The sequence below is a fragment of the Leptopilina heterotoma genome, unplaced genomic scaffold (assembly GCF_015476425.1).
Source record: "Leptopilina heterotoma isolate Lh14 unplaced genomic scaffold, ASM1547642v1 Lhet_299, whole genome shotgun sequence".
NCBI lineage: Eukaryota > Metazoa > Arthropoda > Insecta > Hymenoptera > Figitidae > Leptopilina > Leptopilina heterotoma.
The window spans coordinates 9,321-33,918 of record NW_025111002.1 but is presented as its reverse complement, the minus strand read 5'-3'; the positions used below and the strand labels follow the sequence as shown (position 1 = coordinate 33,918).

General features: G+C 24.7%; 2 protein-coding genes and 2 long non-coding RNA genes across 5 annotated transcripts in view; 3 read left to right on the top strand and 1 right to left on the bottom strand.

Moving 5' to 3' along the window:
• The window catches only part of LOC122504481 (uncharacterized protein PF11_0207-like), a 112,774-nt gene extending 111,261 nt beyond the window's left edge, over nucleotides 1–1,513 (bottom strand). Inside the window, exon 1 of the mRNA XM_043615610.1 lies at nucleotides 1,229–1,513. The gene's annotated coding sequence lies outside the window, so the exon portion shown is untranslated. The remainder of the gene's footprint in view (nucleotides 1–1,228) is intronic.
• Nucleotides 1–3,981, top strand: part of LOC122504482 (acetylcholinesterase-like) — a 90,974-nt gene extending 86,993 nt beyond the window's left edge. The window contains exons 5-6 of the mRNA XM_043615613.1: nucleotides 2,098–2,255; nucleotides 3,118–3,981. Coding sequence (XP_043471548.1) covers nucleotides 2,098–2,255; nucleotides 3,118–3,251 — 292 coding nt within the window. The 3' untranslated portion in view covers nucleotides 3,252–3,981. The remainder of the gene's footprint in view (nucleotides 1–2,097; nucleotides 2,256–3,117) is intronic.
• Nucleotides 3,982–10,674: 6,693 nt separating this feature from the next.
• LOC122504480 lies at nucleotides 10,675–15,382 on the top strand. Of its 2 annotated transcripts, XR_006301839.1 has the most exons (4): nucleotides 10,675–10,693; nucleotides 14,832–14,942; nucleotides 15,023–15,121; nucleotides 15,207–15,382. It is a non-coding gene; the product is annotated as an uncharacterized LOC122504480 (long non-coding RNA). The 2 variants fall into 2 exon arrangements; XR_006301838.1 differs by lacking the exon at nucleotides 10,675–10,693 and having other exon boundaries at nucleotides 14,814–14,942.
• Nucleotides 15,383–22,299: 6,917 nt separating this feature from the next.
• Nucleotides 22,300–23,154, top strand: LOC122504467. Its single transcript, XR_006301835.1, has 3 exons — nucleotides 22,300–22,457; nucleotides 22,560–22,666; nucleotides 23,042–23,154. It is a non-coding gene; the product is annotated as an uncharacterized LOC122504467 (long non-coding RNA).
• Nucleotides 23,155–24,598: the final 1,444 nt, after the last annotated feature.

Below are 24,598 nucleotides of genomic sequence, written 5' to 3'. Positions count from 1 at the left end.
GCAGGGGTCAAGTTTCTCTCTTTTAACGTTTAATAAAGGTGTAGCAGTAACATAGAAATTATTTTTTTTCCACCAATGTGTCTCACCTATTTTTCACCCACTTATTTCAGCTTATGTCACGCACATAATGTTTTCCTACGAATTATAAATATGTGGTACACGAAACATGTTACATGAGTGCGTGACGATGCATCATCATTCTCTCACTGATCGTTATCACTTTTGATTTTTTACTTGTTACACTATAAAGAGAATTTCGATTTCGAAACTCCGATTTATAAACAAGGGTACTTAGCGAAAATTAAAGACTTACTAACTGTGGTATTATGTATTACATTTTATTATTATTAGTTTACCAGTAATAGTGCGATATTTTAGAAACGTGAGTGGGAAATGTTTCATAAAAATCTCGTTATTCGATTACAATTAAATAATTAATCAATTTCTGCACCACTTTACTAAGACAATAAAATTCTACCAAAATAGTTTTATTTTAATTTAATTCAACTTAGATTTATAATTTAAAAACATAAAAACAAAATTTAAAAATTAATTTCTGAAACTTGTTCCTATAATTTTCTTTTGTTTTCGACATAAAATACAGAAACTTAAGAAATTGGAGATTATTTTAAATACGAAATCACGTGAGACAGAAACATTTGCTTTTTTTTTATCGTATCGTATTTTTTCTGTAATTTCTTGTCCTCAAATTTTTTTCGACATTTCGTGTCACTCCCTAATAAATTCGGTCAACGGAATCTTCATTGCTTTGGAAAGGTCATAAATGCAATTTCGAAATTTCATGGCGCACGCAACGTAAAAGGTGTTTTCTCTCCGTGTTTGAAAATTAAATCACATCACCTACTATATGATGCAGATAAACTTTTACCCTTTCACTATAAATCTCTCCATTTTGTTCTTTCCTCTAAATTACGTCTTCTAAATAATTTCGCTTTGAAAAATGTTTTCATTCTTTTTTGGCAATTTTTTATTTTTTATTTTACTTTATTAATGATGATTATTTCTATGCATTCAAAGTCGAAAGAAACAAATTGTGAATAATAAATAATAAAAATCGCATTACTTCTAAATAAAAGAAGACAGTTTTTTTCGAGACAATTTCAAGTTATTTAGAGGAATTGCGTCAAATATTAAAATTCGGCGGCTTGTTGTGAAAATTAATTATTATTTTACGGGTAATTTTTCGCACAAAAGCATTTTCACCTACCTTCTCAGCATCGGCCTTCTTTTTAAAGGTTAATTGCTCGTAAGGGCAATTAGACTCTCATCTTCTGAAACATCGTCAGTGTACTGGAATATAGCAGATAATCGAGATCGTGGTAGATGAGGCAACTTCTCGCTTTCAAAATTAATCGCTCCGAAGACATCGGCCTTCCTTCCGTTTGTCCCAGAGAGAAATTTTCCTCGCACATATTTCTCCAATTTCGCCAAGACTATTATCAAGCTGAAAAAACGTATCCAAATTTTAAATATTGTACAAATATAATTACCACACTAATAATTATCACTACTATTGTTATTATTTTTATTATATACTACGAAAATTAAAAAGCAAAAAGTTTGTTTTCTAAAATTTCAAACGATGACTGAAACTTTTTTGGCAAATTTTACATAGTAGCCAATATTCAAAATATATATGTATACGACTGAAAAAGAATGAATCAGAAAGAACATAAAAGCAATATGGCGTCATGAAAAGAAAATGGATTTAAGCGACATCGATTTTTCCAAAAGTTGGTCAACTTTAGAATTTTTAGGTCACTGAGCATGATATCAGAATTTCATACATATTGAATCCAAACAATTTTTGAATTATTATTTTCCAATGTTTTATATTTGAATTGAGTTTGAGAAAAAAAATGTCCCCATAACTCTTGATTATTAAAAGTTGCTTTTCCTTTGTACAAAAAAAGAAAAAGTATAAAAAGTATAAAAAGTATAAAAAAAAAACAGTGATGACAGAATAATGAAAAATTAAAATTATAAAGTTAACAATTTTAAACCCTTTCAACTAAAAAAATATTCAGAAGGACGAAATGTGGTTGCCTTTTTTAATTTCTCCTCTTTTTCTTACAGGAAGCCAGTGGAAAGCGAAGTTGAATGGCCACCATATACGAGGAATGATCCTCGGTATTTTATTTTAGATGCCGAAAAGAGCGACATGGGACAAGGTCCTCGCATGACCGCGTGTGCTTTCTGGAACGAATTTCTTCCTCGACTAAAAGGAGTGCCTGGTACGTGGCATCCCGACATCCTTTTCACTGTTTTTCTCCCATTTTACGGGTTTTCCTTTACATTTTTTTCCACCACACAATTTTCTAGAATTCACCCAAATAACTTTCATCTTCATAATCCAACTCACAATTTATTTTGTCCAACATTTTTAATAAAGAAAATATATTTTGCAAATGTTATTTGAAAAGGACAATAGACTAATTTTAAACTTAAATGTGGTCGATGAAATTGATTTCAGAGAAATGAAAAATTTGTCGTTTAAACGGATTTGAATAATTCAGAAAGACCATCTATAATGAAAGTTGATTGTGATGGAAAAAATGAAAAATCAACATTGAAATGTATGTCAGTGGCTTAACTTGATGGGAAAGTGTATATAGATTATCATAAAGTGAATATTCTTGTGACCTTCTTAGTCTTACGACGCCTCTCTGTGTGTATAATCTCTGATTCCGTATATCTAGATTTCCAGACATTCCCGGGACTATGTGACAGTTGACTCGATAAATAATTCAAGTCCCAGAAATCGATGGTGAAACTTTAGTTTAAACTCCATTTTGCGATTCCAATCACTGTTCATAAAGTATAGTTATTAAAATCCATACTTTAATGTTTTCATTTCTGCAAAACCATTTTTTTGTAAACGTTAATTTTTGCAAATATTTCTTAATTTAGCATTTAGCGATTTTATACGAGCGTCAGTTTTGTGGTCAAGAGTGGGGGCAACGAGTATAAAAGAGAAAGATTCAAGCTTCTCCCTCACACTCACTGTTCCCACTCTGATGATAGTGGTGTAAACGTAAACGCGCTCCATTGCATTTAAAATTTAAAACTAATGGCAAATAATTTGCAAATTTTCAGACCCAGAACCGGAAGCGTGCAACAGGGTGATAGCGTCAAGCGTCTCGGCAGGTGCAAACCGACTCATTTCGAGCCTCAGATTCGCACTCGTCATCTTGTTTCCCACGCTAATGGCAATTACCTCGATTATGTAAGAGAAAAAGAGGAAATAATCGACAAGATAACCCTTCCAGTAGAAGAGAGAAAATAAATAAAAACTGACCGAAAAGATCAACCCGCAGGCACGGACTTCCGCTTCAAGATGAACGTCCAGGTGCTTTTTTTACACTATACAAATATATCTCGAACTCAAAGATTAATTTCGCATCGAAAAAAATTTTTCAAATTGTGAAACTGCAGAGAACAAAAGCGGGTAAAAGAGGGTAAAAGAGGGTAAAAAAGGGTAAAAAAGGGAAAAAACAAAGAAAAAAGTCCAGACGTAAAAGATCGGAAAAAGTCGAGAAAAAAAAAGAATACACCGACTCTAAGAATGCAACGTGTGCAACTACGAATTCAATCAAATTGATTCTTCTCGAAATGTCCAACGTTGCGAAAAACTACATAGTAAAAAAGAATTTCTAAAAAAGAAAAGAGAACGACACGGGAATCTTGAATTCCTGTTTTTTTTCAGCTGCAACAACTTATATGTATAAAAAAAAGATCAAAATAGTGCTAGGCTTTAAAAAAAAAAAACTTTGAAATTTTGCAAAAGAACAAAAAAATGAAATTTTTTTTGCTCTTTTTTTTAATAGAAAAAAAATACCGAAAGTGCTTCATAATTCAATGAAAGCACTCACCAAATATACAATATATAAATATATTATTTTTATTGCCTTTATAACATTAAATATAAAAAAATATTATAACTCCTGAGAAAAATTTATATCTTTTCTGGATTATTTTCGAAATATTATTTTTAATTACTGAAAATAATTAATTTTCTTGTTAAAAGTTATTGAATTTAAATTTATGAGTATGAAAAAAATTTCCGAAAAGTGTGTAAAATTGAATAAAGGGTATTAGTATAAAATAAATTAATTACTTTATTAAAATTGTATTTGTAATAATACCAATTAATTAGCTTCAGTAATTAGCAAAACCTTCCAAGCGAAAATATTCATTTCAATGTCCAGGGAGTGAATTTTTCTCGAGTGGGTATGTTTTCTATATAATATATGATATATGTTATATAATATACATATAATCTGTATAATATATATAGATAAAAATAGATTTTAAAAAAAAATTTATTTTAAAATACTGGGAATTTTTTTTTTAAACTTGAGAGAGTTTTTTTAAAATTACAATTGTGTTTAATATTTGAAAAATTGTGTTTCTCACAACACGCACCACAAAGTGTGTCTATCAATCAATCTCTCTCTATCTCTCTGTATTTCTCTGTCTCTGTGATTCCTAGATTTTTTAGATGTGCTTTTTAAATATTATCCATTCGGCACTTTACAAAATCGAAAAACAAAAGAAAAAAGAGATTACACAACACAAATGGCAGGAATTGTCCATTTAAAAAATATATTACGCAATTTTCTATACTTTAATGAATTGATTAAACACACACGAGGTATAATCATTACGAATTAGGAATGAGGTCAATTGTCATAGGTAATAATGCAGGGTTTTACTTTTCTTGCGCATTGCGAGCGTTTCAAATTTTTTTTCATTTTGCGAAAATTTAGAATAATGAAGAAACATTTTTTACTTCCTCAACCATTTTTTTTTTAAATTTTTAATAACACTGGGAAAGTTTTTGATTTTTTGATTTTTTTAAGCATTTGTTTGATATGGTAACTAATTTGAAAAATTACATTATTAACTATCGATAATAAAGGTTCCTTCTATAACGACTAATAGTGAAAAAAAGAAAATCTATATTGACAAATGTCGATAAAGTAACGCAACATGCACTCGATAAAAATTTATTTGTTAAAGTGGATTAGAATTTCCACTGAAAAATGTTTACTTAATATTAATAACTAATTAATTCAGAAAATGTGAATTAATAATTGGTTAATTAATATAAATAATAAAAAAATATCAATAATGATATTGTGTAAAAATTTGATACTTCGCAATGCGTAAATTGAACACACAAAAAAGCTAGAGAACCAATAAGTGATGTACATTAGAATAAAATGAACATAAATATTATATATATATATATATATATGAAGAAAAAAATAAAAATTATATATATATAGATAAGAAATTGTAAATATATAATGAAACATTCGATTTCGAGTGAAGAATGTAATACGTATATGAAAACTATATTTAGGCGTTTAGAACGATTTTGAAAATTAAGTGATATAAATATAAAAGCATCAATGTAATTTGCTCCGAGAATTAGGTCGATGATCGACGATGTTAGCACTAAAAAGTTCTATAGAATATACATATAATTATGTATTAAGTGAAGCCTAATTTGCGAGGCGTGGCGTCGAGACGCTGCGCTCAGAAAATTAATTAGGACATGCATTTGTTAATTGCTAGGAAAATTTTTTCTTTTCTTTTTTTCAAAATGCAAATATTAAATATTAAACTAAATTTTATCTTTTTATTTTATTTATATATACCTTTATTATTTTTTCTTTTTCCACATATTATAAATTTACTCTTCAATTTTCTCCCTTTTGATTACTAAGCTATATTTACTCCATTTCAATTAAGTATATTAATTATTATTTATTATCGACAAATTTTTTCTCTTTCCTTTTTTTGCTTCTTCGAAAAATAAGTTGAATAAAATAATTTTAACAGATAAATCAATATCAATTTCTTATTTTAATTTTTAAAGTGTTTTATAGTAATAAATTTTTTTGTAACATTTTGTTTTCATTTCGTAATTATTTGGGTGGGGGGTAACCTCGTGAAGAACAAAGCGTTGTGACACGATTCTTCCATTTGGTACATATCACCTTTCTAGGTACATAAATGCAGGTAATGATAAAAATTATAACTATAATGAAAATTTAAAAAAAATACAGTTTATTGTATTGTTAATCTAGAAATGCGAAGCATAGATCGATTGGATTATATATAATTATAAAGAAATTATAATAATTATAGATACATTTATCAAATATAAATATAGGTTTAATGTATATATTTACAATAATATAATTCGGTACACTCATCAAATAACGAGGCTTATTTTCTTTTTATTATATTTATCATTATTTTAATGAAAAATTTCAATTCCCTCTCGAGAAAAAATATCGAGAGAGTGAGAGAGGAAATTTTACGGAAAAGTCGTTGGGAGATTACAGGTGAGAGGGGAATTTTCCCGAACGAGGTAATAAGGAATATATTGCATCCTGTGCATCGATCCCCAATTCCATTAGCCAAAGCTAATTGTTCTCTTTGATGATGAAATTATTTTCCCTTGATGAAAAAATTATTTTTTCTAAAGTTATCTTTTGATGATAAAATTATTATCCTTCTCCTTCTTTTTCTAAAGAAAAAATAAATTTCTGCCTTGAATGATAAATAAATTTCCCTTCAAGAACAGAATTATTTTTTCCTTATAACGAAATAATTTTACACTTTAAATGGAAAATTTTCCAACCAAAAAAATTAAATAAAGGAAAAAATAGTTTTTAAGAATTTAAAATTTTTGAAAAGACTTTATTTTCAAGAAAAAAGTTCCATGAAGAAGAATTTTTTTCAAATCTAATAATTTAACGTCATGAAAATAAATATATTTTTTTAAAAATAATTCTTTGATTTAAGAAAAAATTTTTGTATTATTATTTCAAAAGAAAATGGAATTGATCACCAGGTAAAAGAATAAAATAAAAAATGTCACAGTAAAATTTCCTCTCATTGAGATTTCCCTGAAATTTCCATTTCTATGGAAATATTTTCATGTAAATATATAACAAATGCTTTTTCAGCCGTGACACAACATTGAAAATGTCACGAGAATACTGCAAATTTACAGTTTCTTATGCATGCATTTCTTTTTTTTCTTTCACTGAAATTTTTATTTTGCATGCACAAAATTATATGCGAATGACAATGCACTAGAAGAGTGCACTCTTTCCCCTCCCCACCCATTTCTCAAACAAAAAAAATTTAATTCGCAAACCCTAATAAAAAGATTAAATTTTTTTGCATATTATTTAATTTAGAACAAAAATTATGCATCTTTTTTAAGAAAAGAAAGAAAAAAGTGCAAACAAAAATCAAAGTTATGATTAGAAAAATAAAAAAAAATTACAAATTTTGAAGAAAAAAAAATGCTTTGATCCTCTTGGTATTTTTTATTAAAATTTTGAGGAGCCATTATTGTAAATATGAGCAAAGTACCTTCTTAGTAAAAAAATCATAAATTTTTTGTTCAACTTGCAGAAATAACTTTTTTTACAAGTTGCTACAAAAAATAAAATCCCACATATCATTAGTGTCGATAAAAAAAATCATGCAAAATATTTATATTATAACTTATTTAGCGTTAGTGCCTCGATGTTGTGCATGAAAACAATTTTCACCATTTTACATCGTTATTATTGTTATTAATAGAAAAAATGAGATTTCCATTTTGTCACGAATGTTTAATATCAATAGAGTCATTATTTTTATGCTTTTTTCAATTTTTCCAAATACATTAAAAAATTTCTTAAACTTTATTAAAATAAAATATTAATATTTCTGTATTTAATTTCTAAACATTTTTTCACCAAAAATATTCTTTTGACAAAATGACTCTATTGTACAATCATTGCAGAGTTTCGTCCGAAAAAATGGAATATAATTCAAAAAAATAGATTAAAAAAGTTGAAAATTGAATTTTTAACTTTGCTAAAGATTTAAAAATCTAAAAATATGAAAAAACAGAGAAATTAAAAAATCACACAGAATATTTACGTATTATTAATAAATAAAATAAATAAAAAATGAACAAACTAAACACTAAATAAAACGAGTGTGTAATAAATTGAAAATACATCAAATAGTAGATATCTAATTTAAAAAAAATGCTTTTTCAAAATAAAATAAAGGATTGTAACAAACAAATAAACATAAAAAATAAAAAAGCAACAAATATATGATAAGAAATGAAAATTCTCCCCACCCTTAAAAAAATAAAATTTTGTTTTCAATCTAGTTATTAATTAATCATTGTATGAAATGCCAGTGAATTTTGAGTGGTTGAATATATTCCACTAATTAAACAATTGGACCACGTGTGGAAAACACGCTTCAGCAAATTGACAAATTTATTCTGCCATATGAAATTGATTGATTCGATTTCAGGGGCAATTTTCAAACGTCAGTTGTGATTATCACTTCGCAGTGAGAAGAGACAATTATTATATTAAATAATAAAATTTCGAAACTTGCTTATAAATTTCTTTATTCTTTTCTTACTTTCTCCATTTGAAAAATATTTCTCGTCACTCCTTTGAGTGTAAAAAAGAATAATCGCGCAACGTACCTAATAGCAAAATGGCAAACAGGATAAGTCAGTTTTTAATGTAAAAAAAAAAAATATATATATGTGTTCGATATATATAAATATACCTGTTCGATATGCGATTCTATGTAAAATGGGCATTTGCAAAAAAGAACCATAGCTCCTCTGTGGAACACCTTCACAATTAATCTTACAAAGGAAATTCACATTTTAATTCAATTTCACTTTATTGGACTTTTCTTTTTGTTATTTTAATATTTTTTTAATTTAATAATGAAAAGATAATTTCATAGCTACAAATAATTTTTTTTTATTAATTTGTAGGATTTAAATAAGACTTGTTCAGTTGAGTTCAATGCTAGAACAGTGCGCGCGCAACTGTTCTCAACTTGACCGAAAATTGACCGAAAATTGACCGAAAATTGACCGAAAATTGACCGAATTCTTCTCTAAAAGTAAAAATATGAATTTTTTTATTTCTTCAATAATTGTTTTAAATTTACCTATCAATTAATTAAAAGATTAATTGAAAAATTCTTTCTCAACAAAATATCTTAATCTGTTTATCTAATAAAATAAATTTGATTAATTTATTAAAGTAAATGATTTGAAACTAAACTACATAAATAACTAGTTAATAAAATAAAAAAGAGTTTCTCGAGATCTTTAAGGATTGACATTTCTTGTGATGGTCAAAAAAAGAAAAAATAATGTAAAGATGAGGCCTAAAAAAATAAGAGGCCATTTCGCACAATGCACTTGTTTCATACACATTTTTAGGGCTTCTCGAGTACCATATGTAATATTCTAGCCGGCCTATAATATATAAACGACTTATAAAGATAAGTCGTTTTAGCCATTAAATGGCTATTAAGAATGATTTCGTATCAAACGAACGGAATTCGTGTTTGACACGCGGAGAATTTAATGCGGCAATTAATTATTATAGAGATGATAATGGAGTATTCTTTGTGCCTCCCTTGTAAATTTCACCAATTTCCCATCAATCGTATATTTTATTATAATCACTAATATACCTCTTTGAAAACAATTTCTAATTTTTCTTCAATTCTGAATCATTCAATTTATTCAAATTAACAATTAAAAAACCTACTGTTTAATTATAATAATTAAATTTTAATTCTCATAAAATTGTTAATAACTTATGTAAGTTAAAAAGATAAACATAAAATGAAAATTTGTTTCATAAACATTCGCAGCTTTTCTGCACTTACCGGCACTTACTGAAAATAATAAACTTATCGAAAAAATTTAATTTAAGCAAATTTTCGTATTATATCTTTAAAAAAAATAATCAATAAAAACGTGTTAACGAATTAAAAAAAACTATCAATTATTTTTTTAATTAAAAGGTAGGTACTAATTGCAAAGTTACATAAATGAATTTATAAAAATTTCACACGAAAAAGTGTTGTTAATTAATTTCATCATAATTTTAAATGTCCATAAAATTAAGGGATTTAATAAAAAAAAACTGAAGGAAAGAAATTTAATTATCATTGCAAATAAATCATAAGTATCAAATTTTCATTTTATCTGACGAAAATCTGTATATTTATATAATGGAAATTGATTATCGTTGTGTGTGAAAAAAAAATTTTCCCTAATTTAAAAATACATATATTACAGCGAATTGAAAAAGATTTAAAAAAATATCGCAATTTTATCGGAAATTCGCGATTGTTCTACCTCGTGTAGTCAAAGATTTCTTTTTGTAAATATATACATAAATATACATATATAATACATAACCACTTAGACTCATGTCGGAAAAGAACTCAAAAACTCCCCCCAAAAAAAAAAAAAAAAAAAAAATGCTTCTTTAATCTTTAAAAGCATTTCTTATTTTCCTAAAAAGGAAAACCCGACATTTCATATATAAAACGAAAAAAATAATTTTTTCCATCCAAAAACATTTTTTAATTCTATTTTTTTCTAAAATGAAAAACATTCGAAAATGGTAAAAAAAATTTTTGTTAAGAAAAAACAGGTAAAATTAAAAAAAACATTATCGAAGGAAAAGAAAATATATTCAGTTAATATTTTACCTACAAATTAAATGACCAATTGAAGATAAAAAAACGTACGATATTCACAATATGAAAGAAAAATATATTTTCGTTCACCTATAAGAAATAAATTGTAAGTTTAAAATTGTATAATATTAATCCCCTAATAATTGCTATATATAAATATTATGACATAATGGATTCACAAAGTATTGCACGTTTTTGCGATTCAAAAAGAAAATTCAATTATTAAACATTATATATTTTTCAATGATTATGAAAAGAAAAATTATAATTAAATGAATGTGATAATGCGAAGTGAGATCGAATGATTTTATTATGAATGGATTTTGACCTTCGAAAAAAAAGAAGCTCCTTCTCTTATTCTTCAAAGCAAAGCTCTTTCTACTCTCTGCGTTCAAAATTTTCGTTTCCAAAGAAAAAGAGAAAGAAAATGAAAAAAAAATTAAACAAAATAGAAATTGTCTTATGTTCAAGGTGCATAAATATTAATATGTAGACAATCTCAGCGCGTAAAACTCCAGAAATGATAAACAATAATATTCTGAAATTTCGTACCATTTTTTATATCGAACTATCAATAATAATTCAATGCATGGAAATCATTTTGAAAATCATTTCAACAGCGAGAAAATTTTCAGTTTTTTCGCATTTCATTTTTAATTTTAACAATAGTAATTATAAGGTATTATTTTGAACAATATTTTTTTAAAAAATTGTCTTACATTTTATAACTTTATTATTGAGAAACAAAAATTAATAACATCTTTGACTTGTAATTTTGTAAATTTTTTTATTATAAAAGTACAATTAAATTTCATTTTTAAATATTTTAGATAACTAGTAAAATTAAAAAACGGTAAATTTTTAATTTCAATCAATTATAACAAATTTAATATTTGAACACAAAATTTTAATTATTACCACTAATTATATTAATAAATTAATTAACTTTTATTAAAAGAGTTATAATTAACTTTTCAGTATAAATGTACGATAATAAAAGTTTAAATTTTTAATAAAATTCAATTAGTCTGAATAAAATAATTTTTATTCAAATATGAATAACGATTGTTAGCAATATATTAATTTTATTCATTCTATTTTTGTTCTGAAAAAAAAGTAAATTTTCTCGTTGTAAAAGCAAAAAAAAAAATTATCAAATCAAATCAGCTTTGATAAAAGAGAATTTTATAAACTTTTACCTTTCCATTGAACCCGCAATTTTTAGGGTAGTGAAATTGAGAATATCAAGATTTCTTTGCACGAGTTTCTCCGGTCGGGACCATTTCGCGTCACGCATGTATACCACGGTACAATACTTATAGTCAATTAAAATATATATTTCTCCCTGATATAGATTCTTCAATGAGTAAACAATTTTTTCCTACATAGATGAGAAACAAAAAAAGTAGATTCTATTTCATAAAAAAATTTTTTTTCAAGAAAAAGCAAATTTTACAAAAAAAAGTAAAGAAATAAGAAATATTGCACTTTAAACAAAATTTTCTTTTAATACATATTTTTTTTCATATTCCGAATTAATATTTTTTTAATTGCGTATCAATATTAAATTCATTTCAGCGCAAAAATGTCTTGCCAAAAAAAAGTCATGTGAAAAAATTGTAATAAAAAAATTAATTTATTATTCTCTTTATAAACAAATTGTCAAGTAAGAAAACTTACTTTAATTACTAAGTAATTAATAGAATAATAATAATAATTATTCTTTATTATTGTCGTAACTTTTTAAACAAAAGAAGAAAAATCAATTAATATTTTTATTAATGAATATTATTACTAATTATTTAATTACCAGTTATAATTACTAATTATATAATTTTTAATTATTATTATTGTTAGTTGTGTAATTATACTAATTATTAATTAGTAATATAAGTTTTATAAAATAATTAAATTGCAAAGTAATTAATAATTCATTTAAAGTATAATAATGAGGTCCTTGGGAATAGATTATTAAAAATATTCCTCAAAAATTTTCAATTACTCTAAAAAAGCAAAAATAGTTTTTCATTTTTCTCAAGCCGTTGCACACACAAACAACAATAAAAAAGGTAATAAAAAAAAATTGCAGAACGTTTCTACATTAGAGTTAACGATAAAAGAAAACGCAATTTTTTAATATTTTACTGAAATTTGTTATTGCTTATATAGTTAAAAAAACAGTAGATTAGTTTTTCAAATAGAAAAAATGCGTTTTAAAAAAATCACCAAGAATTTGATATATATAATATATATAAAAATATCACAAAGTTTCTTTCTCGGTCATTTATTTCTTCTTCGTTTTTTTTTAATAGAATAAAACTTTTATTACTTTATATTATAATAAATCTTAAGGCGCAGGACATTTATAAAATAAATTGCAGGGTAGATCAACCGCGCATTCAGAATATTTCTATATTATTTAGGCTAAATTAAAGTATACAATATTAAGAAAATATATGTTAAATGAAAATATTGCAAAAAAAAAAACGATTTTCATAGAAACACTAAACAATAATGAGTAGAGACAAAAAAAGAAGGAAAAAAATTTATTCCTCTTACTGCATTTTCAAAACTTGGAAAAATTTATTTAAACAATATATAATATCACGTCGAATATCAATATAGTAAAAAATCATCAAAAATGACTAGAAAATTAAATAATAGATACATTTAGCAATATTAATATTAATATTACATTTTAATATTGCTTTTGTTTTATAAATTTTTATAACAAATTCGCATTCTCCTAACGTTTATGATTCTAGAGCTTTTTCATAATTTGCATAAAAATAATTAGAAATAATATTAAAAGCAAAACTAATAATAATAATAATAATAATAATAATAATAATAATATTAATAAAAGTAAAAATAATAATGAATAATTGTCATTAGTTTCAATTAAATTTAATTTCCGAGTATTTAAATTTCTGGAAAATTAAAATTATTAATTAGTTTAGTAATTTTTAATTAGGTAATTTAAATATTGTACAATCATTTTTCTTTGAAAAAATATTTTGTTTAAAAGACAATGTTTTTTAATTTCTTTTCTTAATTATAGTTAAAATTATAATTTATTATTATTACTATTATTATTATTGTTCTTGTTAGCAGTAAAATTAAAAGTAGAAAAATAATTTTACAATTCATTTCTGTCTACTAAAGGTGTTGAAATAAATTTTTTTCCGGACTAAAGATAAACTTCAACACAATTAAACTTTAATCGAATCGAGGAAGAAAGTTAGATATATTTAAAAGCGAAAATAAAGAAGGGAAACGAGAAAGAATGTTAACGATCCACATAATAGGAAACCTCTTTAAAATTTAAATATATCTATACCTAACTCAACTGTAGAAAAAAGAAATTCTTGAAAGAAAACAATTTTTTTCTCTTCTTTACAATTTTAATTATTACTGCTTTATTTTCCAAATGTAAAATATATAAATAAATATAAAATACATAATATTAATAATTATTATAGAAGAAAATATATCTCACTCGAAGGTTGCTTTGCTTTTACTAAATGAGAGGAGAGAAAAAAAAATTCAAACGAGAAAATGAGAATTTGTGTGCGTCAAGTTTTGAAAAATGAAGTGTGCGAGCAAGAGAAAAATTAATAAAATACATTGTATTACGTTAAATGTTGTTAGGTTATAAAAATATAATAAATGTTACAAACAACCAGCTGTATGTATGTATAAGAGAAATATTAATGTAGTTACAAAAAGAAAATAAATAAAATGATGATTGTACTATATAAAACAGGAGAGTACCTAATTATATAATTGCCATATTTTTTCTTTAAAAAATCTTTCGCCTTTTCAAAGACAAAAGGGATGAACATTATGCAATATCAACCTTCAAATGACTTTCATTTTTTATGTTACATGTAAATAATAAGAATTAAATTTTTTTTTTTAATATTTTTTTCATTACTTTTTTACTTTATCTTTTCTTAAATAAAAATATTTTGTATTTTTTTACAATTTCTCAAGAAAAAATTGATAAAACAAAATATATGTTTTATGTTTAAATTTCAAAAATGAAATATCAAAAAATAAAAAAAATACTAAAAAAATATTCTATCTCCCGGCAATTAAAATAAACGTGAATCCAGAATGATTAGAAAACATTTTTAATATTAAATTTAATTTTTTTTAAATCGCAGAAAAAATCTAACGCACAAAAATACAATAAAAAAAGTATATTTAATGTACAATATTTTATTCCTAAATCGTGACAGATTCAAGTATATATACCAATCAGACGAAATAATGGAACTTACACTTCAATCTTCTGCCTTCAACTTGCAATATTGCAATACAATTTAATTAAATTTGATACTTTTCGTAAGGTAATTACAATAATTCATTAAAGATAACAAAAAATTTGCTCACAAATTACTATAAATTGATTCTAAAAAATTTGTTTCAGAAAAATGAAATTCTTTTCCTCAACTTTGATGCTCATTGTTCTTGGAGTATTATTCAGTGCTGTACCAACTTATCAAGCACCTTCAAACAAGGCATTATTGTAAATGTTAACATTTTATTTCTTAGTTAATTTTTTTGGAAAAATTTTCCGTTATAATTACTTAATTATTATTACCCACTTACAGGAAATTTTCAAAAGGAAAGTAATAAAACACTTTGACTCACAACATGTCTCCAGAAAAAACAAAAATGGAGTATGATAAATTATTTGTCAAAACTGTAAATTTTTTTATTTAAAAATAATATTGTAAATTGTGCGCAATATATGACTTTAATAAATTTCCGAATGTTTTAAGCTTAATCAATTTGTTGTTATTTCTATTAAAAGAGAAAAAACCTACCTAACAACTATTCCTACCCATCTACTTATATTATTTATGTAAATTAAAACTAAATTCAAATAGAGATTAGGTATACCTATATATTTACACTCCTGATCTTCTAGAATCTAAATATTTTATTAAACAGAAATATAATAAATTATTTAAAAATAATTTTTTTTTTAAATTAATTCTTTTCAATTAATTGCAATTGAAAAAAAATTTATTTTAACTGCCAATGTTTGTTAACTGTTTTCCTTTAATTTTAGTTTATAAGATCAAATTAGTGTAAGTAGAGAAAGTGGGGGGTAGACTTTTACTTAAGTTTTAAGTAAAATAATTTTCGTTTTGGTAAAATTCATCATATATTGTGTACTATATCAGTAATTACGAAATATTTCTAAATAATTGATAAATTTTAAGTAAAAATTTGCATTTAACTTTACTGTCTGATTAATAAAAAATGTTTCAATTCTCTATATAAATTATTTATTTTTATCAATCTTTTACAGATATTGAAATTGTATTATAAATATTTGAATAAGTACAGAAATGAACCACTTTGTGCTGCATTTATATTAAAGTAAAGTGGTGCTTTTCTTGCAGGTGTTACACAAAAATACTTATTTTTATTCACTAATCGGAATATAACCAAGACCCTCAGAAGGATCTTGCGCGCAAGCGTAAAGAGTTCCTTCCGAAGAAGAATGGACTTCCGTAATACACTTCTCTGAAAATTATTGCATAATATTTTCACAATTATAATTATTATTCATAATTTTATATACAAATACTTTTAAATTTAAACCAAACATAAAATAAATAATAATAATAATAATATTCAAATAAGTATTTTTCTTTATTTAATTTGCAAATAAACTTACGTCTGCCACCTTCAATTCTATCAGAAAATACAAAAGCAAGAGGATAACCAACATGCACAATCGAAATATTCACCCAAAGCATCTTCACCAACTTTTCTTGTACAATGCACTGTAAATGAAATTATATTTTTTCAAGTATTTCATTTACGTTTCATAAAAATAATAAATTTTTTTTAAAACTATTTTATTCGTTATAATAAGTTTTAAAATTTAGAAGAGTTCCTTACTAATTGCTTCCATCATATCATGCATATCATAACCATGAAATGCATTACAATTAATTACTCCTGTTGTATCATTTTATTTAATTTCTTTTTTAACAAACGTTAATATTTCTATTCTGCATACATACAGCCCGTTATGTTTGTAATATATATTTATTATATTTTTATAACTTACCATTTAACGTAATACAGTACTACTTAAATTTTTCTCTTGCTCGCACTCTTCATTTTTCAAAATTTAACACACATAAATTCTCATTTTCTCGTTTAAATTTTCTCTCTCTCTCTTAAAAAAATCAATTTTCTAAAAACTGCAATCCAAAAAATTAATTTTTAGATATATTAACACCATTTTATCGATTGAATGAATCTAGAAAATTATTAATTATTATTTAACTATTTTAGTGATTTTTATTTAAATATTGTTTCATTATTTTTCGTTGAAAAGAAACAATTTTTTTTTTGTTAATTAGGTTAAATATATTGTTATGCTTATAATTAATTTCTATTATTATTATTATTATTATTATTATTATTGTCCTTATTAGTCATAAAACTAAAAGTGAAAAAATAATTTTATAATTAATATCTGTCTATAGTAAAGGTGTTAAAATAAACTTTTTTCTTGACTAAAAGATAAATTTCTACACAGTTAAACTTTAATCGAATCGAGGAAGAAAGTTAGATATATAAAAGCGAAAAATACAGACGAAAAACGAGAACGAATGTTAACGAGCCACATAATAAGAAACCTCTTTAAAATTTAAATATATTTATACCTAACTCAACAGTAGAAAAAAGAAATTCTTCAAACAATACAATTTTTTTCTCTCCTTTGCAATTATTCTTATTCATAATACTGCATTATTTGCAAAATGTAAAATATATAAATGAATATAAAATAATAATATTATGTAGAGGAAAATATATCTCTCGCAAAGGTTGCTTTACTTTTACTAAAAAAAAAAGAGAGAAAAAATTTAAACGAGAAAATGAGAATTTGTGTGCGTTAAATTTTGAAAAATGAAGTGTGCGAGCAAGAGAACAATTTATAAAGTAGATTGTATTACGTTAAATGGTAAGTTATAAAAATATAATAAATATGTTACAAACATAACGGGCTGTATAGGGTAAGTGTACCAATTGCCGAGGGTGTTCCATTTGTCGATGTTACCATGGTAATAACCAAAAAATATTGTCTAAAATGTCTCATTTGTTTGTTTATATAATATTAATATATTTTTTTTACATTTATAACGCATAAAAAAATTAATATTTATTACTTTCTTTCATTTACAATGTGCTACACTGTTTAAATAAAATTCAAAGTTTGTTTACTCGACAACAGGAACCATCCTCGACAATTGGTACGTTTACCCTATATGCAGAAGAGAAATATTAACGTTTGTTGCAAAAAGAAATAAAATAAAATGATACAACTGGAGTAATTTTATAATTGCCATATTTTTAAGTTTAAAAAAAATGTTTCCTTCCAAGACGAAAGGGTTAAAATTTATTCTACATTATATCAACCTTCAAATGACTTTCATTTTTTATGTCATATAAAGATAATTCGTAAAAATAAAAAGCAAAGTTATAAAAAATTATTTCTGCAAATATTTTTTTCATTGTTTTCTTCATTATACTTTTTTCTTTTATCTTTTCTTAAATTAAATATTTTATATTTCTTTTACAATTTCAAAAAAACAATTGATATATAAAAATATAAATAAAAAAACTTATTATTATGCAAAAAAAATGCGAATTCTTTTATGTATAAATTTGAAAACAGCAAAATATAAAAAAGTAGTAAAAAAATATTCTATCTCTTCTATCTCTCTTGTAATTAAAGAAAAATGGAAGATTAGAATACTCGCTTAAGAAAAAACAATATTTTTTAATATAGAATTTAATTTTCTTTTAATCGTAGAACAAATTTTATTCATATTAACACTTCACACTTTAATAATTAATCACTTTAATTCAAAATAATTATTTTTCGCATAAATATGCATTTTATTATTTTCGCAATAGCTTTTTTTATAATATTATCTTTAAAAAAAAATGTTTTATGTTTCTTTTAAATTTCAATAGATATAACGAAATATAAAAGGAAAAATTTATTGTCTCTCTTAACTTTTATAAAAATACAAATTGTTTTATGTAGAAATTTCAAAAAATAAAATAGCAAAATGCTATAAAAAAATAATAATAAAAATAAATCAATCTCTCTGCAGTTCGAGTAAAAGCTAATTTAGAAAAATTAGAAAAATTTTTTTATGATGAAAAACAAACTTTTAATTTTTTTGTAATGAAAAAATGTCACTCACGAAAATACGATAAATATAAAAATGTAAAAATTAATAAATATTTTATCAATTTTTAAAAGTTTTGAGTAGCAATAAATAAACCTTGAGAATAGACATTAAATTTCGTTATTTAAAAACTTTCAAAAATACAGGTATAATTCATTTAATCGTAAATATGCATTTTGTTAGCGTTTCTTTAATTTTATTTGCATTTTATTCTAATTGCAATGCATAATATAGTGGTTATAATATGCGTGAAAAGAAGAAAATTCCGCTCAACAATTATTTCTTGCTCTTGAAAGCACAGTAAGCCATACACTGTAAAAAAAGGGAGTTAAATTTTAACTCCCCCGGGGGGTCTATAAAAGTCGCACCCATTGGGGAGTTAATGCCAGGGGAGTTAAACAAAGAGAGTTAAAATTTAACACCCAAATGCTAACTCCCCATGGAAAAAATAACTCGCGCGAGTGTTGAATGGAGGGAGTTAGAAATTAACTCTCTTTTGGAGTTGATTTTTAACTCGAAAAATTTCACTCCCAACTCCCGAGTCCGTTAACTCCCTAAATTTTTTACAGTGTATAACTAACTCACGATTTTTTGATTATCGTTGTTATGGGCCGTCCATAAATTATTTATTTATTCAAGCAATAATTTGATTTGATATTACAATAACATATTCAAAAAATAGAAAAAATCTCACTATTTTCATTTCTTCTCGACTAGTTAAAAACTTTTCATGAATTTTCATTTTCACGAGTAAAAGAAGGGATGACTTTATGTTCTGTCGTTTGCTCTACAATAATATAAAATTTTATCGTTTAGTATAATATTGAACAGAAAGAAAAATACACATATAACGGATACTTAAAAAATATTTTAAATAATTATTTATTTAAAAATTTGTAATTATGCGTTTTCTCATGATTTATTTCTTAATCTTCTCTGTATCTTATTGTAATTGCAAGAAACGAGAATATAAAAATACAGTTACAGCAATTCGTAAGTATTCTTTTAAAAAAAACCTGCACTTATAATATTTTTAAAAAATTAGATACTTTTCAAATATAAAGAAAATTTTAAAGATTTAATTTAATCTCTACAGTTCAGTGCACAAGAAATTTAGGAGGAGGTTCTTACAATTGCAAGGGTTATTCTCTCGATGAAGTATTTTCAAATAGAATGGAAGGTGGTAAACGTAAGTTTATTTTCGAATTAAATAATTAGGTTGTAAATTTAATTGCCAATTATTGAAAATTTGCTTTTTTTACAGAAAATTGTATCAAGAGAAGGATTCGAGGTTTCGATCATTTCTACGTTTGTGCAAAAAAATCTCCCAAAGATAATAAATAAAATTAAAAAATGGAGTTTCATTAAAAATGCAAAGAAACAATAAATTGAATACAATTTTTCAAAATTCGTGAAAGTAATTTTTAAACGTTAAAAAAAATAAGTAAAATTCATTTGTCTTTTTATTTTTATGTGCAAACATAAAAGAGTGAAGATAACTTTGGTTTGACTTTGAAAATAAACAATCCATATAAATAAATACTTTTAAAAAGAATAGAAACATATTGATAGCATATAGTCGAGCTTAAATATTATTACAAATAGAGAATTACTTTTTTGAATCCACAATTATGCGTTTCATTAATATTCCCAGTGAGAAATTGCCAATAGACTTTAATCGGTCCAATATCGGTCCAATATTGGTTGCCGTGCTGGGCGCCGATTGACTCCCAATATTGGACCAATATGGGCTGATGCTTGGGATGTAACGGCATCGCCAATCATCGGTTGTCAATATTGGTCCAATATTGGCCGAATATTGGCAACCAAGAAAAAAAAAATTTTTTTAATAAATTTTTTTTAATTAAATAATAATAATAAAAAATTAATGTTTATAATTTTTGTTTAATATATTTATTTGTTTAATTATTTATTTTTAATAATTCATGTAAATAATAAATAATTTATTATTTATAAATTATAATTATTTAAAAATGCAGCAGCTATTAGAAAATAGCATTCTGCAAAAAAATTCTATCATTGAAAAATCAATGATAGGCGAGAGAAATCCGCGTCTTTAAATAGATTCGCAGATGATAGACAAGAGATATCCGCGTCATTAAACGGATTCGCAGATATACTCTGGTCTCGCGACGAATCTCTCGATACTTATATACACTGGAGTCGCCGTGTCAGTTGCGAGAACGGTTACAGCGTCCCTCTTGCGGCAGAGATAAGAATTGTCACGTAAACTGCTAAATCGCTTTACCGACCGCCTTATTATACCCGCAGTTTACGTGACAATTCTTATCTCTGCCGCAAGAGGGACGCTGTAACCGTTCTCGCAACTGACACGGCGACTCCAGTGTATATAAGTATCGAGAGATTCGTCGCGAGACCAGAGTATATCTGCGAATCCGTTTAATGACGCGGATATCTCTTGTCTATCATCTGCGAATCTATTTAAAGACGCGGATTTCTCTCGCCTATCATTGATTTTTCAATGATAGAATTTTTTTGCAGAATGCTATTTTCTAATAGCTGCTGCATTTTTAAATAATTATAATTTATAAATAATAAATTATTTATTATTTACATGAATTATTAAAAATAAATAATTAAACAAATAAATATATTAAACAAAAATTATAAACATTAATTTTTTATTATTATTATTTAATTAAAAAAAATTTATTTAAAAAAATTTTTTTCTCTTGGTTGCCAATATTCGGCCAATATTGGACCAATATTGACAACCGATGATTGGCGATGCCGTTACATCCCAAGCATCAGCCCATATTGGTCCAATATTGGGAGCCTTTATTGGACCGATGATCGGTCTCTTGGCTCCCAATATTGGACCGATATTGGACCGGTGAGAAATTTCTCACTGGGTTATTATATTTTAATCTTTTTCGCACTTTATTACATGGTTACTAGGCATGGAGGCTTTTAAACATGAAGAAAAAAGCTATTGAATTTATTTACTAAAAATTTCGAAATATTTTACAGAGAATTGTCTCATGAAGATTAATTATTATATTTCATGAAAATTAAAAATATTTTTATAAATTTTACATAAATCAATTATTAAATTATTGTTAAATATTTATGTTTTAATAAATTGTATTTCTCTAATAAATGAGAATAAACAAATAATTTAAATATTTCCTTGTTTTAATTGTTTCAATCCAACCTATAACTTCATATCTTTTATTTAGACCAAAAAAACCCAGAGTTATATAAATTTAATCAATTGATTGGCCAAAGAGGTCAATAGTTTATTTCTCAAAAAATAATTATGAATTTGTAAATTAAATTTTTTTATATATTAATTTTGTGTCCCTCATAATTTTAATTTATTCAAAAAACAAGTAAAAAACAAATTGAATATTTTTTATATTTTTTCCTATGTTACGTGATATTTTAGTTGTAAAAAATTATATCTTACGATTATTTTCTTCGCTTCTGTAAGAAAAAGAATGAAAAAAAATATTAGAGAAAACGTTACATAAAGTCAAATTGTCTTTTTTTATTTCAAAGTCGTGAGAGATTCTAGTATAAATACGGAAAATACGAATAGTAAGCTCATTGTATCATCAACAGTTTACGAAATAACAAATCCAATCGTTGGTAAGGGAAATTTTAATTGTAATTTTTTAAAAATTTGCATCAAACAAATAATTGTCTTTTAAGATTTTTATTAAAAAATCTATTCCTTTTTTGTTTCTTCAGATATTGACTTGGAGCAAAATGAAGATTATTTCTTCCTTGATACTTATAACATTTGGAGTATTATTGATTGCTATGTCTGGAAATTCCTACTCCATGAGAGTCAACAAGTAAAATTTATAAGTTTGATAAATTTTTATTTTTACAAACAATTATTATATATATCTAAACAAAATTTTCTAAATAAAATTCTCTCTTCTACAGAAAATAAAAACGAATAAAGTAGTTTTTTCAATTCTTTCATATTAAAATCTCAGACAGTTTAGATTTAACTATGAAAGTATGGTAAATATTACTTTATTCTTTTTTTCATAATTATTACATTATATTAACATTAAAAAATATTTTCTTATTTTTTTAAAATTCTAATTATTATTAAATTCCAAGTATTTTAAACGAGATTTTTCATTAAATAAAAATAGAAAGTGTATGAACAGAATTGCAAAAAAAAAAAAAATTAACAAAAAAAATATTTTTATTTTCAGACATTTAGCAAGTCCTGGAAAATAAAACAGAATGTTTTTTTCGAAAATGTTCACAATTTTTGTTTGTTTGTTACAAAAATCAATTATGTGAAATAAATAATTTAAAAAACTAATTCAATTCTTATTTCTTTCCTATATTTAAAAAAAAGTCCCCAATTTTTCAAGTTCAAATAAACGACGATATTATCTATTACTTCTTTCAATTTATATTTATTTAATACAAAATTATTTTGTAATTCATGAAATATTTCCTTGTCAATTTAAAAAAAATTAAAAATGATAATTAATTTTTTTTAAAAGGTATAGTTGTTGACTAACAAAATAACAATATATTTAAAAAGAAGTAAAACTAGAATTGAGAAATAAATTAAAATAATAAAATAAAAGAATAATGTTAAAAAAAAAGAAAAAGTGAGAGTTTAAAAATTGATATTTTTCTGGAGTGCACATGTATAGAGGTGAGATTATAAATCTTTTCGTTAAGTGTAAATATGAATCTTTATTTTTTTCTTTTTTTCCCCAAGAAAAACGGAAACGTGATAAGAGAGAGTCTTTCACTTGACTATGCAGATACATGAAGGAAAAATGAGTTTTCAAGAATATTTTCAACGACACCCGAGAGCGACAAGGTATGACCTCGAGTAGAACACTAAGAACATGAACCTTCTATGCGAAACTTATCGTATCTGTAAAAAAGTGAAGATACACGTGAGACCAATGATAAAAAGACACACAAAGAACTCTAATATTTCTTCTAACTACCGAGAAAAGAATTATTTTTAATATTAATACTAAAATACGAAAATTTAAACCAACTTTCTTATCAAAATAATAAAAAAAAATGAATGTTTCGAATATATTATTATTTTCAAGTAATTTTGATTCTAGAAGATGAGAAAGAATATTCTGCCCTTAAATGTGAGACGCAGGTTTACATTATAAATTTATTTATAAGCCTTATTGGAAGATTGTGGTACGCAATCAGAGCGGAAAGACAATAACCTATTTTGCACAACCCGTATTATATTGTTAATAATAGAAGTTTGCGATTGGTTCTTAGAACAAATGGTTATAAAGTTTATTTCAGGTCTTGACTGGCCTATTTTCTCATCTTCAACTTGCAACAAATTAAATGATGAAAATCCAATTTCTATGCGAAAGAGAAAGAGAGAAAGAGTAAACGCCCCTTAAAAGTGGGTTAATCAATTATTGTCCTCGTCATTCAAAATTAAAATTGACACACAATTCAAATCTTGATTCAATAATAGGAAAAAAAACTCTTCCATTTGCATTTTATGTCGATAAAAAAATGTATAATTTTAAAGCAAAACTAAAAATTTAACATAGTACTAAATATTCCGTTGCATGGCGCAGTGAATATACGGTGTTTGGTTTGCCTTTGCGTACGACGAACCCGGGTTCGATTCCTGGCCGCCCAAAGTATTTTTATTTCCGTTAATTTTAGGCATCCAAAATGAAAAAGGACCACAATAATCTAATAGAAAAAGAAACTATGGTGAAAAATTATACTATTCAATTATTATTATTATATGAAAG